The sequence below is a fragment of the Sceloporus occidentalis genome, unplaced genomic scaffold (assembly GCF_023333645.1).
Source record: "Sceloporus occidentalis isolate IW3139 unplaced genomic scaffold, rSceOcc1.0.p SCAF_6, whole genome shotgun sequence".
NCBI classification, from domain to species: Eukaryota; Metazoa; Chordata; class Lepidosauria; order Squamata; family Phrynosomatidae; genus Sceloporus; species Sceloporus occidentalis.
Window position 1 is genome coordinate 7406004 of NW_028316986.1, and position 17373 is coordinate 7423376.

Genomic DNA, 17373 nt, shown 5'->3' on the forward strand with positions numbered 1-17373 from the left:
TGCATTTGTTATGCAGAAGACAGTTTTACTACACAAACATCTGCATGCATTTATTAGTGGAATAATTCCTCCACAACATTTTGAATTTGCTGTTGTTGCATGTGGCTCTTTAAATGGGTTTGTATTGGGCCAAGGGAGACATTACAGTGGGCCAAACTGGAAAGAATCAGGAGGCTAAGAAACATAGGTGCAAGAGCAAGAATAGAGGTTTTATTAACAAGGGTGTGTAACTTTCAGCAAGGGTCATTCATAATGGGGACGGGTGTAAAGGGAGCAGGGGCACTCTCTCTTCTTTGGGGATCATTCCGCCTTGCCAGTTTGCCACTCTGCACTATATCACTTCATCCCGGCAGCAGATCATGGTGTGATGGTAGCAGGTCCCAATCTGTTCTTCACCCTCGCTGCAGTCATCATACCGGCAGATTCCTCCCCTCCGGAGGCAGTGGCTCACAAATCGAGGCACACGCTGGCCACATCCTGGGAAGCAGAGTAAAAGAGATACTGTCCATTTCTATTATGTCTGCTAATTTGATCAACAATTCATCTATCAGAGGCGGGTCCTGTATTTGCCATTTATGGCCACTGTACAGGATTGTTCTCCAAACATCTTTTTCCAAATTCTTTTCAATTTTATCAATCATATTTAACCAATATAATTCCGATTCTAGTGGGATTTTTTTACTTAGAAACTACAAATGTATTCTAACACATTCCTCTGCCAGTGTCAGAATCTGTAGCTAAAGCATCCCTGATAGATGTTTTTCCAACCTCTACTTATAAACCTCCAATGAAGGAAAGGCCATCACTTTCCAAGGCAGTATACCCATAAACAGCTCTTACAATCAGGCATAGTGATGGGATTCTTTTCTAATTTTCTCATTGAAGGAAGAAATGAGTAGTTTTAGCAACTGTCTTCTCGCTGCAAGAACGTCTATGAAAATGGAGACTTATCCTGTGCAAAACTTGCGTTTGGTGTTTTTGTACCAAAAATAAAATTTCTGCATAGAAAACAATACTTTTGAAAATGCTGTTTCTTGCACAAAAAATGCTGTAAAATCACATGTGAATTTTTGTGCGGGAATGATCCCAAACTGTGAACATTCTTTTCACTCCAGGATTCTTCTTCTCAGGATCTCATAAAATTAAGAAACACAGTTCTGACCATTTTCCAAATATCTTTTCCATCTCTCATCAGGAAGTTCTTTCTAACTGCTTGGAATCACCTTTCCTTGTCATTTGAATCCACTGGTTTGGCTTTCTGAGCAGCAGAAAAGACAATTTCTCCATCTTCTATGTGACATCCCTTCAGGCATCTAAATATGCTGTTGCAATTGTGGGTTTCTTCACAAGTTGACGACTCTCAGGTGACCTCATGGTGACTCTCAGGTGACCTTAACACAGGGGTTTCTTGGCAAGATTTATTTTTCAGAGAGTATTTGCTATTGCCTTCCTCTGAGGCTGAGAGAGTCAATCAGAAGATTTCCGTGGCCAGTCGAGGATTTGACTCTGGTCTCCCAGAATCATAGTCCTACAATCAGATCACTACACTATGATGGTTCTCATCGATATGTTGTTATCTCTCAGTTTTTTCTGCTCCAAGCTGAACATACTCAGTTCCCTCAGTCATTCCTCACAGAGCTTTGGTTTCTAGACCCTTTACCATCTTGCTTGTTCTCCTCTGGACTTGTTCCACTTTCTGGATATCCTTCTCAAGGTGTGGCATGCAGAAATGGACACAATTCCGACTTGACAAAGGACTTTGACTTTTGAAAAGCAATCCTCCTTTTGCTTCTCTTGTCATAAAATGTCAAGTCCTATTTGCAAGGTTGAAATCAGGGATGCATCTAACCTGTCTAGATATTTGATACTACTTTTAACTGTCACAAACTCCATTGTATAGAATCCTTGGGTTGCCAGTTCAGTGAGATCCTTGTAATTCTCTGTCATAGCTTTATTGGAGAATTTTCTGTTAGACAACTTGTCTAGTGCTATAATTTAGGAGCAAGGACTAGAGTTCTCTAGAAGAGAATTCTAAGCCTTCTCACCAAACTACAAATCCCATAATTCTGTAGCATGCAACAATGATTGTTAAAATTATATCAAAGTACTATAGTTAATCCTCCATATCTACAGATTCTGCATCCACAGGTTCAACCATCAACAACTTGAAATCCCCCCCCCCCCCCGGCCAAAGAAAAAAGATATTTCCAAAAAACCTTGATTTTGCCATTTTATACAAGGGGTACCATTTTATTATGCCATTATACTTTTTGGTATCCATGGGGTGGGGGTCTTGAACCCAAAACCCCAGCAGATACCAAGGGCCCACTGTATTTATTTAATACAAATATATTTTGAGAATCTGAGATGGTTAAATGTTATTCCGTATTCATTACACTGCTGTGCAGTTCCACTTCATTTGGCATGGCAAAGAATCCATGGGACTTTGAGATTTGTAGTTTGGTGAAACACTTAGAATCCCCTTCCTAAAGCCCTTGACTGTCTCCCCAAACCACAAATCTCAGGATTCTTTAGGATGGTGCTATGGCAGTTGAAGTGGTATCAAAGTGCGATAACTGCATAATGTGGAAGGCCCTTGGGGAAGAAGTAAGAAAAAAAAGAGAGAGAGAGAGAGAGAGAGAGAGAAAGAGAGAGAGAGAGATGTGCTTTGATTCTGTTATAGTATTTCAGCTAGAGGAAAGTGTGTTTTTATCAGAAAACATGGTGGGTTTCTTCACAAATTCTGTGCATCCTTGCCAATGGGGTTTGGATTGCTACCAAATGCGTAATCTCTTGACATATCATTTTCTAACAAAAGAAGCCCATTTTCATTGGAAATGTAAAACTAATACCTTGTTTTTATAAAATGAAATGAGATTTGAAATATGCACATGCATGATTTTAAATTGCCTTAAAACATTTTAGCTGATTTGAAAGTCTTCTTGTAACTCAAAAATTTTTTTGTTTAAGTTTGTTTCAGATATTTATTTCACTCTTTTAAATGAGCTCTGACAATTTCAGCTATTGGGCAATAAATAAATACAGTATATTTTAGCCGTGGTTTCTGTGTTTCTCTTTTGTAACCCACAAGCAGCTAGCTAGCAGTATTTTGCTAGCTTTGAAAGCATTTCACTTTTAGGGGTGCATATAGACTGCAGAGTTAATGCAGTTTGACACTGCTTGAAATGCCCATTGCTCAGTGCTATGGAATCCTGGGATGTGAAGTTTGGTGAGATTGGAAATTGGTCCTCTCTGAAAATGAGGTACATTTTTTTTAGGGGAAAGGGTAATTCCTAACTAGCCTGAGGCCACGTGAATGCAGTGGTGGGCCAACTTCAGCTTTTAGCATAAATTGTAAAGGGGCTATCCAAAGTGCTTAATCTTATCTCCCCCAAATAAGGTTTATTCTGAATTTTCAAGGAACTCAAGGAGTAGCATTGGGTTCTCCTTAAAGTTCGTACTAAAATCTGGAGAGATCCCCCACCCTGCTGATGTTGGAACCACCAGCTGCCCTGGGATGCTCATGCATGGTTTTAAATTGCTTGAGGCTGGATTGAGATGAACATCTTCCCGAGATGAGGTCTGACTACTGGGAGCTGGGAGGTGGGTTCTCACCTCGTGGGAGCTGCATCTTACCTGGACTCACAAGGAGCAGAACAAAGAACAGGGCAACCAAAAGGTAGACAGTCCTCATGGCTTGGTCAGCCAAGATCTTTAGGATAACTGGGAAGACCCAGGAAAAGAGGGAACGACCGTAAGGCTCTCGGTATGATGGTATGCTGAGTAATGTCCTGAAACAGATTAATGGGATAATTACACAAAAGAGGAAACAAGTCTGTGAGCTGCAAAAAGAACAGGAGAAGACAGATGGATCATAGAATCACAGAATCATCGAATCAAAGAATTGGAAGAGGCCACAAGGGCCATCCAGTCCAACTCCTTGCCATGCAGGAAATCACAACAGATGGCCATCCAGCTTCTGCTTAAAAACCTTCAAAGAAAGAGACTCCACCATTCTCCAAGGGAGTGTGTTCCACTCTCATGGTCAGGAAGTTCCTCCTAATGTTGAGGTGGAATCTCTTTCCTGAAGCTTGCTTCCATTGTTCCAGGTCCTATTCTCTGGAGTAGCAGAAAACAAGCTTGCTCTTTCCTCAATATGACACCCCTTCAAATACTTAAACAGGGCTATCATATACCTCTAAACTGTCTCTTCTCCAGGCTAAGTGTACCCAGCTCCCTAAGTCTCTCCTCATAGGGCATGATTTCTTGAACTTTCACCATTTTGGTGGCCCTCTTTTGGACACACTCCAGCTTGTCAACATCCTTTTTGAATTGTGGTACCCAGAACTGGATGCAGTATTCCAGGTGAAGCCTGACCAAAACAGAATAGAGTGGACTGACCTTCCTTCCTTCCTTCCTTCCTTCCTTCCTTCCTTCCTTCCTTCCTACCTACCTACCTACCTTTCTTCTGGACCTATTTATTTTTCTGACCTTTCTTCCCTCCCTCCCTCCCTCCTTCCCTTCCCTGGCATCACTCTCTCTGTCCTTCTGTCTTTCTTTCCACATATCATCCTTTGTCTATTGTTGTCATCATCTTCTTTCTTCCTTTTCTCCAAGGCTGGGACTCAGGGCTACTTTTGCACATTGAAACGATTCCAATATGATTAAAAACATACCAAAACTGGTCAGTGTTAAATCAGAATAAAACCATTAACCATTTTAATATCCTCTAATCTTTTACTAATTTTTATTCTTTTAACTTGAGGTATGAATCATTTTAATTCAATTCAATTCAATTCAATAATTAATTAGTTGTTTAATTCTCTCTTAATGAACATTTTTGATAAGTTTTTAATTGTATTATTCTTTTAAATTGTGAGATGCTTTGAGTTACAGTTTTTTGGGGGAAAGCAGGTTAAAAATAAATATACTAATACTAAAATTGAGAGTGCAATTACAAAGGATAAACAGGACAGTGTAAAACAACACAATGCCCTTATTACAGCCTTTCCCTTAAGTTCTAAATCCTGTCTGAATTTAAAAATTCACTGTTCCCTTGCTAAGAGAAAGATCCAGGGAAGGAGTTGTTCTGGCCTCCTTAAGGAGGACATTTCAAAATCTAGGGGCAGCCACCAAGAAGGACTTGTCTTGTGTTCCTATCAACCAAATCTGTGAAGGTAGTGAAAGAAGGCTCTCTCCTGCAGATCCCAGGGCCATGAACAATTAAAATTTCCACTCTACATTTTTCTGAACTTTCTAGAAGAGATACATATACACAATGCCCATGGAACATGATATAGGTTTAATCCTTGAGCAAAAGGACCCTGTGGTTTCAGGCTGGAAACCACAACAAAAACTAATTGCTTCCCATTTTCCTTCTTCAGGGACTATTTCTTAAAGGGCAGGTGTTACCTGTCTCCATCCTTCATTTTGTCTTTGGGTGTATCTACCCTGTAGAAATAATGGAGTTTGATACATTTTTAACAGCCATGGCTCCATCCTACAGGATCCTGGGATTGGTAGTTTTGTGAGATGGTAGAGATGGCTAAAGACCTTTTAAAACTACAAATCCCAGAATATGAGAGGAAAGAGCTACAGCACTTCAAACTACATTATTTCTACAGTGTAAATGCACCCTAAATGATTATGACTGGGCTGAAAAATGTAATAGAATCAGGTTGACAGAGAAGACAGAATGCAAATATAATCCCAATAGTTAAAACACATATAAACACATTATATTGATTTTTTTTAAAAAAAAATGGCCAATTTTGGATTGCTGATCATGTGTTCAAATTTAAGTTATTTTGGTATTTGTAGGAATCCAAAGGCATCTGGATTCATCTTCTTTTGAATGTTTGTATCCATGCTTCTTCATGGATAAATATTTATATAGCTATAAAAGAATTGAGAGAATAGTTCTTTTATACAACCATTTCTTTTACAAGAAGTGAACAAAGAGCAGCAGGAGTGATGTTGGCTGTGGATTATTTAGTTTGCCTTTACAAGTAGAAGGGAAAAACAAATCCAGAGAGGCACCAGTTTTTCCCAAAATCTTGGACCTGTTTAAAGCTATATAAAAGAGAATTATTGGTTCTGGCTCAGAGCTAAAATATTTATCCAATCCTTAACTTACCCTTTACATCAGACCAGTGGTATCTGATAGCTCTGATGCCAGTGGGATAGCGAATCTGTCCCAGGTTTAAATGTATCCAGAGGCAGCTATGTTGGCCACATGGTAAGGTACAATAACATCCCAAATTCAGAAAACAGTGATACGTTTATTGGACCAACCAAAATGTATAAACTATATGCCACAAGCTTTTGAGAAGCCACTGTTGCTTTGAAAGCCTGTGTGACAAATATTTTATGCAATTTGGTTGGTCCAATAAAGGTATCACTGTTTTCTGGCTTTTGGAGGTTTAAATGTGACTGCTAAAGGAATTATCCAAGGTGCTGAAACTAGACAGTGAAAATTCAAAGATTAACTTTCTGTTTGCATTGGAGCCACCAGGCACCACTGCCTAGATTCACTCTGCCTTTTTATAGCTTTGACAAGTCTCTATATAAATGGGGCAGGGATGGATGGATCCAAACCTTGGGACTACCGAGAATGACTTGCCATTTCAACACATAGGTTTTGGGGGGAAACGGTTATCAACACCTAACAGGCATTTAAAATCCATTAGACAACGCTTACCCTTGTCTCCCTGTAGTACTTCCCTCACACTGTTCTTCTAACCAACGCAAAGGTGGAACACACAGTGTGACATAAGATAATGCAATCCTCTTTTGCCATTGGCTGAAAAAAAGTGTCATGGAAGCCAATCCATTGTTTGTCTAGCAGCCTCTTCTCTCTGGAAAGGTTCCATTCCAGAGCAACATTAGCCAGTTAGATTGCATATACAGATGATTTCTTTTCAATTGGCCATGAATCTGTGCCTTTTTCTCTTGTTGACTTTTTTTTCAGAAGCACATAAAACCCATATTTGAACTGGATTATCACTGTGGGTGATGATAATTTTCTTTTGCAGAAGTGTTCCCCAAATGGTGAAAGACGTCTGTTTGTTATACGATGTGATAGCCCTTGCCTAGCATGTTCTTTCCTTTGCTCATATGGAATTAATTACCATGTCTCATTGCTGTGGAGTTAACTAATTTAATTGTGTAAGAGTAGGGGGCATACATTAATAGTCATTAATGTCTAATGTAATCTTTATTATCAGAAAACCAGTTACCCTGTTGGAATGTTTAACAATGTGTTTGAGTAAGACTTTAAACCCTCAAGTGGAAAAACAGAACCATAGAATTGCATCATAGAGTTGGAAGGGACCATCATAAGGGCTTTCAGGTCCAACCTCCTGCCATGCAGGAATATACAACTAATGTTGTTGTCATTAACTGCTGTGAAGTCAACTTCAACTTATGACAACCTTAGGAATGAGAGACCTGCAAGTCTCATTGTCTTCCACTGCCCTTGCTCAGGTCTTGCAGTATCAAGGCTGAGGCTTCTTTGAATGAGTCTATCCATCTGGAATGTGGTCTTCTTCTTACAACTAAAGTACTCAAAAGATGGCCATCTAACCACTGTTTAAAGACCTTGAAGAAAGGAGAGTCCACCCTTCCCCCAAGACAGCCCATTGTACTGTCAAAGAAATAAAGTTCAATACAGTAAAGTTCTTCCTATTGTATCGATGGGATTTCTTTTCGTGTCATTGGAATCCATCGATTTGTGCTCTGTTCCTTGGAGCAACAGAGAGCAAGCTTGCTCCACCTTCTCCACAGCATCTCTCCAGATATTTATAGATGGCTATCATATTGCCTCTCAGGGTCTGTAGTACACATGGGACAAAAGGCCTGTGTTCTCCCCAGCCTGCTGATGTCCTGTACAGATAACACAGGTTAATAGTTTCAGGCCAGAATTGGCCAGTCCAGATGCCCATCCAGCAGTTTTGAACTGATCCCAGCCCAAAGGGGCTTTAGCTTTATTCCCTTAGCACAGTGATGGTGAACCTTTTAGAGGCCGAGTGCCCAAACTGCAACCCAAAACCCACTTATTTACTGCAAAGTGCCGTGTCCATTTGGCTTTCTAGTAATAAACTCTGGCAAACTCTGTGCTGGGGCGACAGCACATGTGCCCACAGAGAAGGCTCTGAGTGCCACCTCTGGCACGTGTGCCACAGGTTCGCCATCACTGCCTTAGCATATCGCAAAAATACTTGCTGTTTGCTGCAGTTTCCATGAAACTCTGTGGCAGCAGCCAGCACACCACACAGGCCTGCACACTCCTTACCAGCCGCTGACATTGTGTCTTCTCTGAAGGCCCCTGTTGTGGCCTATGACATCAGGGTGACACATGGGAGTAGCCATACACCCCATTTCTGTCCTTATGGGCTGTGGTCTTTAGGGAAGATACAATTGTGGCAGAAAGGGGCACACAGTGGCAATGGTTCCCCCACTCCGTGGCAGTCAGGCATACCCAACATCCTAAATAATTTCTTATAAGGCATAGTTTCCAAACCTTTGAGCATCTTCTCTGGACATGCTTCAGCTTCTTGAACTGTGGTGTCTAGAACTGGACACAATTTTCCAAGTGAGGTTTGGCCAAAATACAATAGAGTGGCACTACTACCTCCCTCAGAGTGAATACTGTACTTCAATTGATGCATCCTAGAATTGCATTAGCATATTTGTATGCTACATCATATTCTTAACTCATGTTCAGCTTATAGTACAGTGGACACTTCCCTTACATAGGGGATCCATTCTGCCTCGCCCCCTGCATAACGGAAAAAGTGTATATGCGCACACACCATTGAATATTATGAGGTGCGAGCCTGCAGCACAGTGCAATGCACATACCATGAATGTGTGTGCCATTGTTTCCTTCCCTTGCAGCTTTTGTGTAGCTGGAAGCCACATATGGTGCACCCATGTACAGTGCAGGCGCACCATATACTAAGACCCCAGAGCCTTGCCACATGTTCTTTGTGGCAAGATCTAGACGTCAGCGGTGCAGAAAAAGATGACCAAAATGATCAAGGAGCAGGAACCATTCCTCTATGAAGATTATGTTGTTTTGGGCTATTTAACCTGGTACAAAGAGTGAAGGAAGAGCAATATCTCAGTAGTGTAAAAATGTAAGCACGGTGCAGAGAAAGTTGATATAAAAGCTTTCCAATAATATGAGAACCTGATGTCATTGAAGCTTAATGGTGGGAGACCCACAATGTAGAAAAGGAAGCATTTCTTTGCACAGTTTAAATGTCTGATCTAATTTTGACAAAAATAAAGTAAATGTGTACATGCTCCTTAAATAACTGTGTGGTAGTGCGAACCTTTTTGTGTGTGTGTTTGTTGTGTGCCTTCAAGTCATTTCTGACTTATGGTGATCTTAAGGGGTTTTCTTAGCAAGAGTTGCTCAGAGGAGGTTTGCCATTGCTTTCTGCTGAAGCTGAGAGCATGTGACTTGCCCAAGGTCACTCAGTGGGTTTTATGGTCGAGTGGCCATAATTGAACCCTGGTCTCTTGAGTTGTAGTCCAACACTCAAACCACTACTGCACTCTTGAGGGAACCTCAATAACTATCTATCCTTCAAAAACAAAAACAAAAACAAAACAAGATTAAAAACACTTTGGACCTCTGAAGGTCCAGAGGCTGTCATCTTTGTTGTTCTGTAGGAACATAGCTGGAACAGATTGGGGCTCCAGCAACTACAACAGAGATATCTGCTTCCACTGAATCATGCCTACATATGCCCCCTCCCTACTTTCCTTTCACTGCCAAGCAAAAATGTTTTTATTCAGGCAGGCTTTTTAATGCATGTTAATAATGGCTTTTATATGGAATGTGTGTGTGTGTGATAGTTATGTTTTAAACTTTTGTAGGTTTTATGTTAGTTTTATACTGTTTTAATTACATGATTTTTATTGTCTTTAAATTTTTATTGTAAAAGTTTTTAAATTGTTTTTATCTTGTGAGCCACCTTGGACCCTTTTCTGGGAGAATGGCATTATAAAAATGAAACAATAATAATAATAAAAATAAATAAAAGTCCCCAACAGGATTATTGTGTTTTCTCCCAAAATGTAATGAATAGTAAGCAGCGTTCAGCCTTAAATGAACAAGTATTTTACTAGCATGCAAAGGGATCTTGTATGGACTTTGAGACTCAGAGGCTGTACAGACTGGCATCAAAGGCTGGCATGGGGGCAGAGTGGGGGTGTGGCGTCCTCATGATGCACACCCTGACTCCACCCCCATGTCAGCATGACACCGCACATCCCACCACATAGCAGGCAGCATCATGGCGCTCCTCTGGTGCTGCATCCAGATAACACAGCACCAAATAAGTGCCAAAAAGCTACTGTGCTGGCGGCTATGGCGCCCTTTTCGTGGCGTAAAAAGGAGCCACTTTTTGCACTGCGGAAAGACAAGATCAGGATCATGACATGTAGTTGCTGGAGCCCCAATCTGACCAAGAAAGAGACAGGCTGTTCCTTAGGGGTGGTCTGTTCAGCCCCTAACTGAGTAAGTGCATCTGAAGAAGGGTCAGGGATCACAATAAAAACAATTAAGATGGTCGCTTGTTTCAGGACTTTGCCTGGAATATTCTGGCCTCAGACCTACCCTGACGTCTCTCATTACTTGGGGCTCTTTTTTATGAAGTTGTGTGGCTGTTCACCTGCATATCCCACTGTGCCATCTGGAATGGCTGCTGCAATGGCAAGTCACTCACTCTTAAGGTCAGATTGAGGTGCCCAGCATTGATGGCAGCTGTGCCGGGTGGCATGGCAAGATGCATTTTAACAGCTATCCAGCATTGCAATGGAGAGCTCCGAATCTTCCCTAAAAATGTTTTAAGGGGGGGGGGGGGGGCTATGGCAGGTTTGGTGCTGAACTGGCTGAACATTATCTGGGCTGTTCATACCAGAAACAGGGATTGGGCCCTGCATCATCTGGATTGATTACCATGGGAACCAGAGAAGGACATTTTATTTGGCACGTGCGGACAACTCCCAAATTTGCAAAACCTTATGCTACTTTTGCTCAGTTAGTTTCAAAGGTGCTACAACTGTTCTGGAATACCAAAATTTGTGGATGATCAAGCCCACATTGTCCCCAATGGCCACACCTGCCTATGGCCATGCTGCCATTAAGGACAGCCCCCATTGTCCTGTGGTGGCATGTACATGTGGCTGCACTGCCATTGGGGACAACTGAACCTAATGGCTGCATGGCCCAGGGACGTAGCCAGGATTTTAGGAAGGGGGGGTTCCAGACTAAGTGCCACCATTATAATGGGGCTTGGCTGCAGCGGCACAGCAGCGCATGCCATTCATTTTTCTAATCGAGGGGGGGGGGGTCCGGGCCCCTCGGACCACCCCCCTTGGCTACGTCCCTGCATGGCTGTGTGCATGTGCTGCAATGTGACAATGTGGGCTGTCCCTAATGGTGGTGCAGCCATGGGCATGCACCACCACTGGAGACAAAGTGGGCTTGTCATCCACAGATGCTTAGACCTGCAGATGACAAGTCTGTAGATACCAAGGGACGAATGTACAAGGTCCTTGTGCATACTGATATTTTATATTAACCCAAATCTCTCTCAGTACTTTACTACTAAGTAAATAACCTTTAAAGAAAAAAAGGAAAGAAAAGAAACCCCTAAGCTGAGAGTCAACATGTTTTGGAAATTGGAAGTCACATGTTCCAAAGCCAAGCTCATTTTTCTAAAAACATAGCCATTTGTTTCTCATTCCAGTCCATGCCTTTTGTTTCTTTTTCCAGACTCCGAGGTGCTCCAACAACTTGACACCAGGCGCTGCATGCACATTTTTGTTTAAAAAATTAGGTAATTAAAACAAAAACAAAAAAAGCCACATTCTTCTATCGCTGTTGGTGATAGACAATCCATATTACATGGATTGTAATGCACATTACATGTACAGCAAAGTAGTCACATTTGCATTTTCCATCTCATTTCATGGTGGAGCAGAGAATAGGAAGAAAGCCGATTTCCTAAAGGCCAGATCCCCTTAGCTGCGTCTCTTATGCCTTCTCTCGACAACATTTCAGTCTCACATTGTGACAGGTGCTGATCTCAACTTCATTGTAAAGACACTGCATGCCCCGGCATCTTCCGCCTCTTAGCCAGCAGAGTCTGGTGGGTAAGCTCAAACTGGTTCCTTAAGAAAGGAAAATGGAGATTCATAATAACTCATCCTCCATACAAGATGACTGAGGTCTGATCTGCACTGAGTAAATAGAGCAGTTTGATACCACTTTAGAAGAGAAGGTTAAGAGGTGACATGATAGCCCTGTTTAAATATTTGAAGGGATGTCATATTGAGGAGGGAGCAAGCTTGTTTTCTGCTGCTCCAGAGACTAGGATGCAAGTAACAGGAAAAGAGATTCCACCTAAACTGTTCAGCAGTGGAACATTCTTCCTTGGAGTGTGATGGAGTCTTCTTCTTTGGAGATGTTTAAACAGAAGCTGGATGGCCATCTCTCGGGGATGCTTTGATTGAGAGTTCCTGGATGGCAGAGGGTTGGACTGGATGGACCTCTGAGGAAGTGTCAAACAATTCTTACTGTCAGGAAGTCCTTCCTAATGTTTAGGCAGAATCTCTTTTCCTGTAGTTTGCATCCATTGCTCCATATCCTAGTCTCTGGAACAGCAGAAAATAAGTGTGCTCCATCCTCAATATGACACCCCTTCAAATATTTAAAAATTGCTATCATGTCATCTCTTAGCCTTCTCTTCTCCAGGCTAAACATTCCCAGCTGCCACTTAAGTCTGTGTATGTCACTGATGGGGTTTTGGCCAGGGAAGCCACTGGTTCCTTTTTCTCCGCATGCATGGATTACACAGTTTATGAAATTTGTGAAAGAAAAAATTAGCAATGGCTATGAGTCATGAAAGCCACGTCACTTTTTTTTGCGCCTGAGGCAGCGTTGGGTTTTTTTGGGGGTACTTTTCATCTTCACATGTGAGGACTCCTGTAGAAAAACATGAAGACTTCTGTGCAGTATTCTCTCAATATTCACCCTTTGAGAAGTCTTTGGAGAATTATTCTATGCAGAATTGAGACGTGTTAATTTCTGCACAAACCCGACATGTTTTGTTCAGGAAATAGTGTTGTCTATGCAAAACAAGCAATCTCCTGCACAGGAAATACTATTAGGAGAGTGTAAAAAACATATTCTTTGTTAGGGATGGAAACAATATTTACCAGAAGCATGTCAAAAATGATGAATTTAAAGTGCTGAGAAACCATGATGAAAAGAATCCTGGACCTATGAGATCTTTTGCTGTTTAGGACTTTTTCTATGCAAAATGTGCATGTGGTTGTTTTGTGCAAGAAACTGCATTTTCTGTACAGAAAGCAGCATTTCTGTGCAGAAAATAATATTTTGATGCAGAATTATTATTTCTTGTATGGAAAAAGCTGCTTCCTGCACAGAAAATGCTGTAACTGCAGTCTTATTTTGTGCAAAATTCTCATGTGATTGGATAGAAAACCATTCATTTAGTAGGTTTACTCTAACTAGGAAGAACAATAAGATTCAGTCCTGTGTGTGTAAGTTATAGACAGAGAATAAGTCATAGCTGCTTCACACAGCAGAATTAATGCAGTTTTACAGTGCTTTAACTGCCATGGCTCAATGCTATGAAATTTCTTCTTTTTCTTCTAAACGCAAAGTGTGCGTTAAGAAGAATCTCCCTGATTCCCAGCTTTCCTTGCGATGATTGAGGAATGCTACAGAGAGCTCCATTTCCATGATGTGTAATGAGCGCTCCCAGCGTTCAGACAGAGAGGCTTATTTTCCCTTTTAGCAACTTTTGGAGGGCCATTTACCAGCAATGCAGGCAAGTGTGAAAATCTTCCTTGAGGTAAGGGACACACAGCATCTGCACGTCGGTGCGTGTTCATGATGTCACAAGTGCACCAACGGTGCACTCGCAATGTAACCTGGGTGCAGCTAAAAGAACCTGGAAAAAATGGGTTCTTTTAACTCGGGAGGGACGTCATGTGGTCTGGTGGCGGTGGTGTCCCTCTGGAGTTAAAAGGAGCACCTGCAGACTGCCATTTTTGGGCGGTCTATATTTTGCCTATGATGACCCTATCATTAAGTTTTCTAGGCAGAATTTTTTCAGAGGGGGTTTGCCATTGCCTTCTTCTAAAGCTGGGAGAGTGGGATTTACCAAGGTCACCTGATGAGTTTGCAAAGTTGACCAGGAATTTGAACTCTGGCTTGAAGGCACACTAAATAAAGTAAAATGGTGTCCTTTATATAAAATGGCAAAATCAAGGTTTACTTTTTGGAACACACACACACACACACACACACACACACACACACACACACACATTCAAGCTGTGTATGGTTGAATCTGTGGCTAAATAATCCATGATATGACAACCCCCCCCCCCCCCCCCAATTTATCGTCATTTTGGTGTTCCAGTGTAAAGCCATGAGCAGCATGAAAGGCTAGATTTTGTATTTTCAGTTCAGATTTGTGGATGGCTTGGACCAGATCATGTTGCAATGAGCTGAATTTGAATTCAGTCACTGAACTGGCTCCTGAGCATGACTGAAGGTTTGCTCATAGCAGTGACAGTTACTTTCAGACTCTGAGTATACAAGTGATAACCTGACTCAAGTTATCCTCTTACCTAAAGAGATGAAGACAACAGCAAAAATGGCACCGACCAAGAGTTTATAGACCCTCATGGCAGGGAGTCGACCTGTGATCGCCAAGAAACTAGAGAGGCAAACCCCCCAAATGAATATGAGACTAATCGCTTTTCAATGGCTGGCAAGGCTGGAGAAGAAACAGGCTGGATAATGTAAATTCTGCTCATGGTGTTCTTTGGCCATCAACATACATACACAGACAGAGAAAAATCCCATTGTTCTCCCAACAGATAGAACATGGCAGAGAATATATGTCCAGTCTCGCTATTGGTCAATACAAGTCATGTGATATATCTGGAATGTTCCATTGTTTCAATTCATAGTTTATCCTTAGAGACAGGTTTCATTGAGCAAGCACTTGTGTAAGTAAATCTAAGCTGAGATCCCACATTGTGCTTGCATAATGTAAATTTGCACTCAAGTAATTAAGAGGTAGTTGTGCTACACTTCTCTTTGGGTAAATGATGATGTTGTGCAACGAGTTGGGTATAGGTGACTATGTTTTCTGTTTCCATAGTCCTAATAAATCAAGTTAGATTGTGCATGGCAAGGGATTGGACTTGATGGCTGTAGCATCACAGTGCTGGCTCATGTTCATGTTCAACAATACTCCCAAGGTCCTTTTATTACCAGTTCCTGGGCCAAGATATGATGGAGCAGTGTCTGGTTGGTCTTCTCTCCCTAAAAGGCCAGAATTACTATGATCGTTAAAGCGGTGTCACTTTAGTCTTCTCTTCATCAGGCTCAACATGTTTCTCCTTGTTGAAATTTATTTTGTCCAAACTAACAAGGCGAAATGTAAGATAGTACACTCAGACAAAAAAAAAAAGTACAGAACATAGAAATATTGCAGTACTTGGGCTGAGTGAGCTATAGTGGACAGCAAAGGGACATTTTGAGCCAGATGATTATAATGGCTCTTGGTATCCCCAACAGTTTGGTTTCACTGTGGATACCAAAATCCATGGATGCTCAAGTCCCATTAAATACAATGGCATAGTGAAATGGTGACCCTTATACAAAACAGCAAAATCAAGTTTTGCTTTTTAGAATTTATAATTTTTTGGAATATTTTCAAGCCATAGTTAGTTACCTCTGTGGATAAGAAATCTACAGAAATCTGACTTATGACAACCCTAAGATGAACCTACTATGGGGTTGTCCTGACAAATTTTTCAGAGAAGGTTTGCTATTTCTTGGTTTCTGTTGCTCCAGAGAATAGGACTTGGAGAAATGGATTCAAACTACAGGAAAAGAGATTCCACCTCAATATTAGGAAGAACTTCTTGACAATAAGAACTGTTTGGCAGTAGAAGACACTCCCTCCTTGGAGGACTTTAAACAGAAGCTGGATGGCCATCAGTTGGGGATGCTGTGTGTCTTCCTGTATAATGGGGTTGGACTGGATAGCCTTTGGGATCATCTCTTCCAACTATATGATATCACGATCCCTTGAGACTGAGAAGGTGTGACTTGCCCAAGGTCACCTAGTGGATTTCCATGCCTGAGCTGGGATTTGAACTATGGTCTCTAGAGTCATAGTCCAGTGCTCAAACCACTACACCACATTGGAAATGTCTAAATATCTTTAAATATCTAAAAGATGTGACAGAGAGGAGGGTGCAGATTTACACTCAATGCCCTATGCAGCCCCTATCAGCTCTATGATTCTGTGAATCACAAAAGTCCTATGTGGGCAGAATTCAGAGCCACAGCTGTATTAGTCTGCCAGTGTGTGCCAGGAAGCTACTGCCTCTGCTCAACAGAGATCAGAGTGTGTTGAACAAGACAGTAGCTTCCTGGCACACTACATATATAAAACCCCAATCTTACAAGGATGTTTTTGGCTTCTTTCTGGTTCCCAGCCAGCACATACCACATTCTAAAACTACTTTCACCATTCATATATGGCCATGCACCCACCCTGGCCTTAGGCAACATCTTTCCTCCTGCCATTGTCTCTCAATGACGATAGTTAAAACTGAATTTACCACCCCATCACCATACCCACATGCTTTGTGGGCCTATGGCTATTCATACAGTCTGGTTATAAAAATCCTTCCTGGACACCAGTTTATTCTATGTACCCAAGACAGTAGTAGATCAAGTCTACAAAAGCTTATGCCACCACTTCTTTTGCCCAGTTAGTCTCAAAGGAGCTACAAGAGCCCTTTGCATGCAAGTCCCATGGGACTTTCAGTGTTCTAAAATATCCAGGAAAGATGTTGAGAAAGGAACAAATGTACTGTTTAAAAACAGGCCTGTCATTCTCATTTTCTTGAAAAAGTATTGTTGATTATAGAAGGATCTATTTGTAAGGGGAAAGGGGGGAATGCAGGGAATATTTAGTAACTTTAGGACTGACTTAATGCTATGAATAGGAAAGGACTAAGATTTGCTCATAAGATTGAAAAGATGGGACATACAGTTTCTAGATTTTGAAAAATAACTACAATATTTTTTCTTTATCTGTTACATGGACAAAAATAGAAACTACATTAACTGTGTAAAGGCATAAATTCGAAAACAGAATAAGATTAAACAACATTATGATAACATTCAAAGTAGAGAGCTGATCAGTCGGAAGTGATATGTATGTTATATGTAATTTTAGTTATGTCAGGGGTAGAGGGAATTGTCGTTTTTGTGTTAAATGTCAAATGTTCTTT

General features: G+C 41.3%; 1 protein-coding gene across 1 annotated transcript in view; it reads right to left on the reverse strand.

The window, feature by feature from the left end:
- Nucleotides 1-331: 331 nt before the first annotated feature.
- Nucleotides 332-17373, reverse strand: part of LOC149310381 (uncharacterized) — a 29247-nt gene continuing 12205 nt past the window's right edge. The window contains exons 6-7 of the mRNA XM_089528385.1: nucleotides 3637-3723; nucleotides 332-477 (exon numbers count right to left, since the gene is read on the reverse strand). Coding sequence (XP_089384511.1) covers nucleotides 332-477; nucleotides 3637-3723 — 233 coding nt within the window. The remainder of the gene's footprint in view (nucleotides 478-3636; nucleotides 3724-17373) is intronic.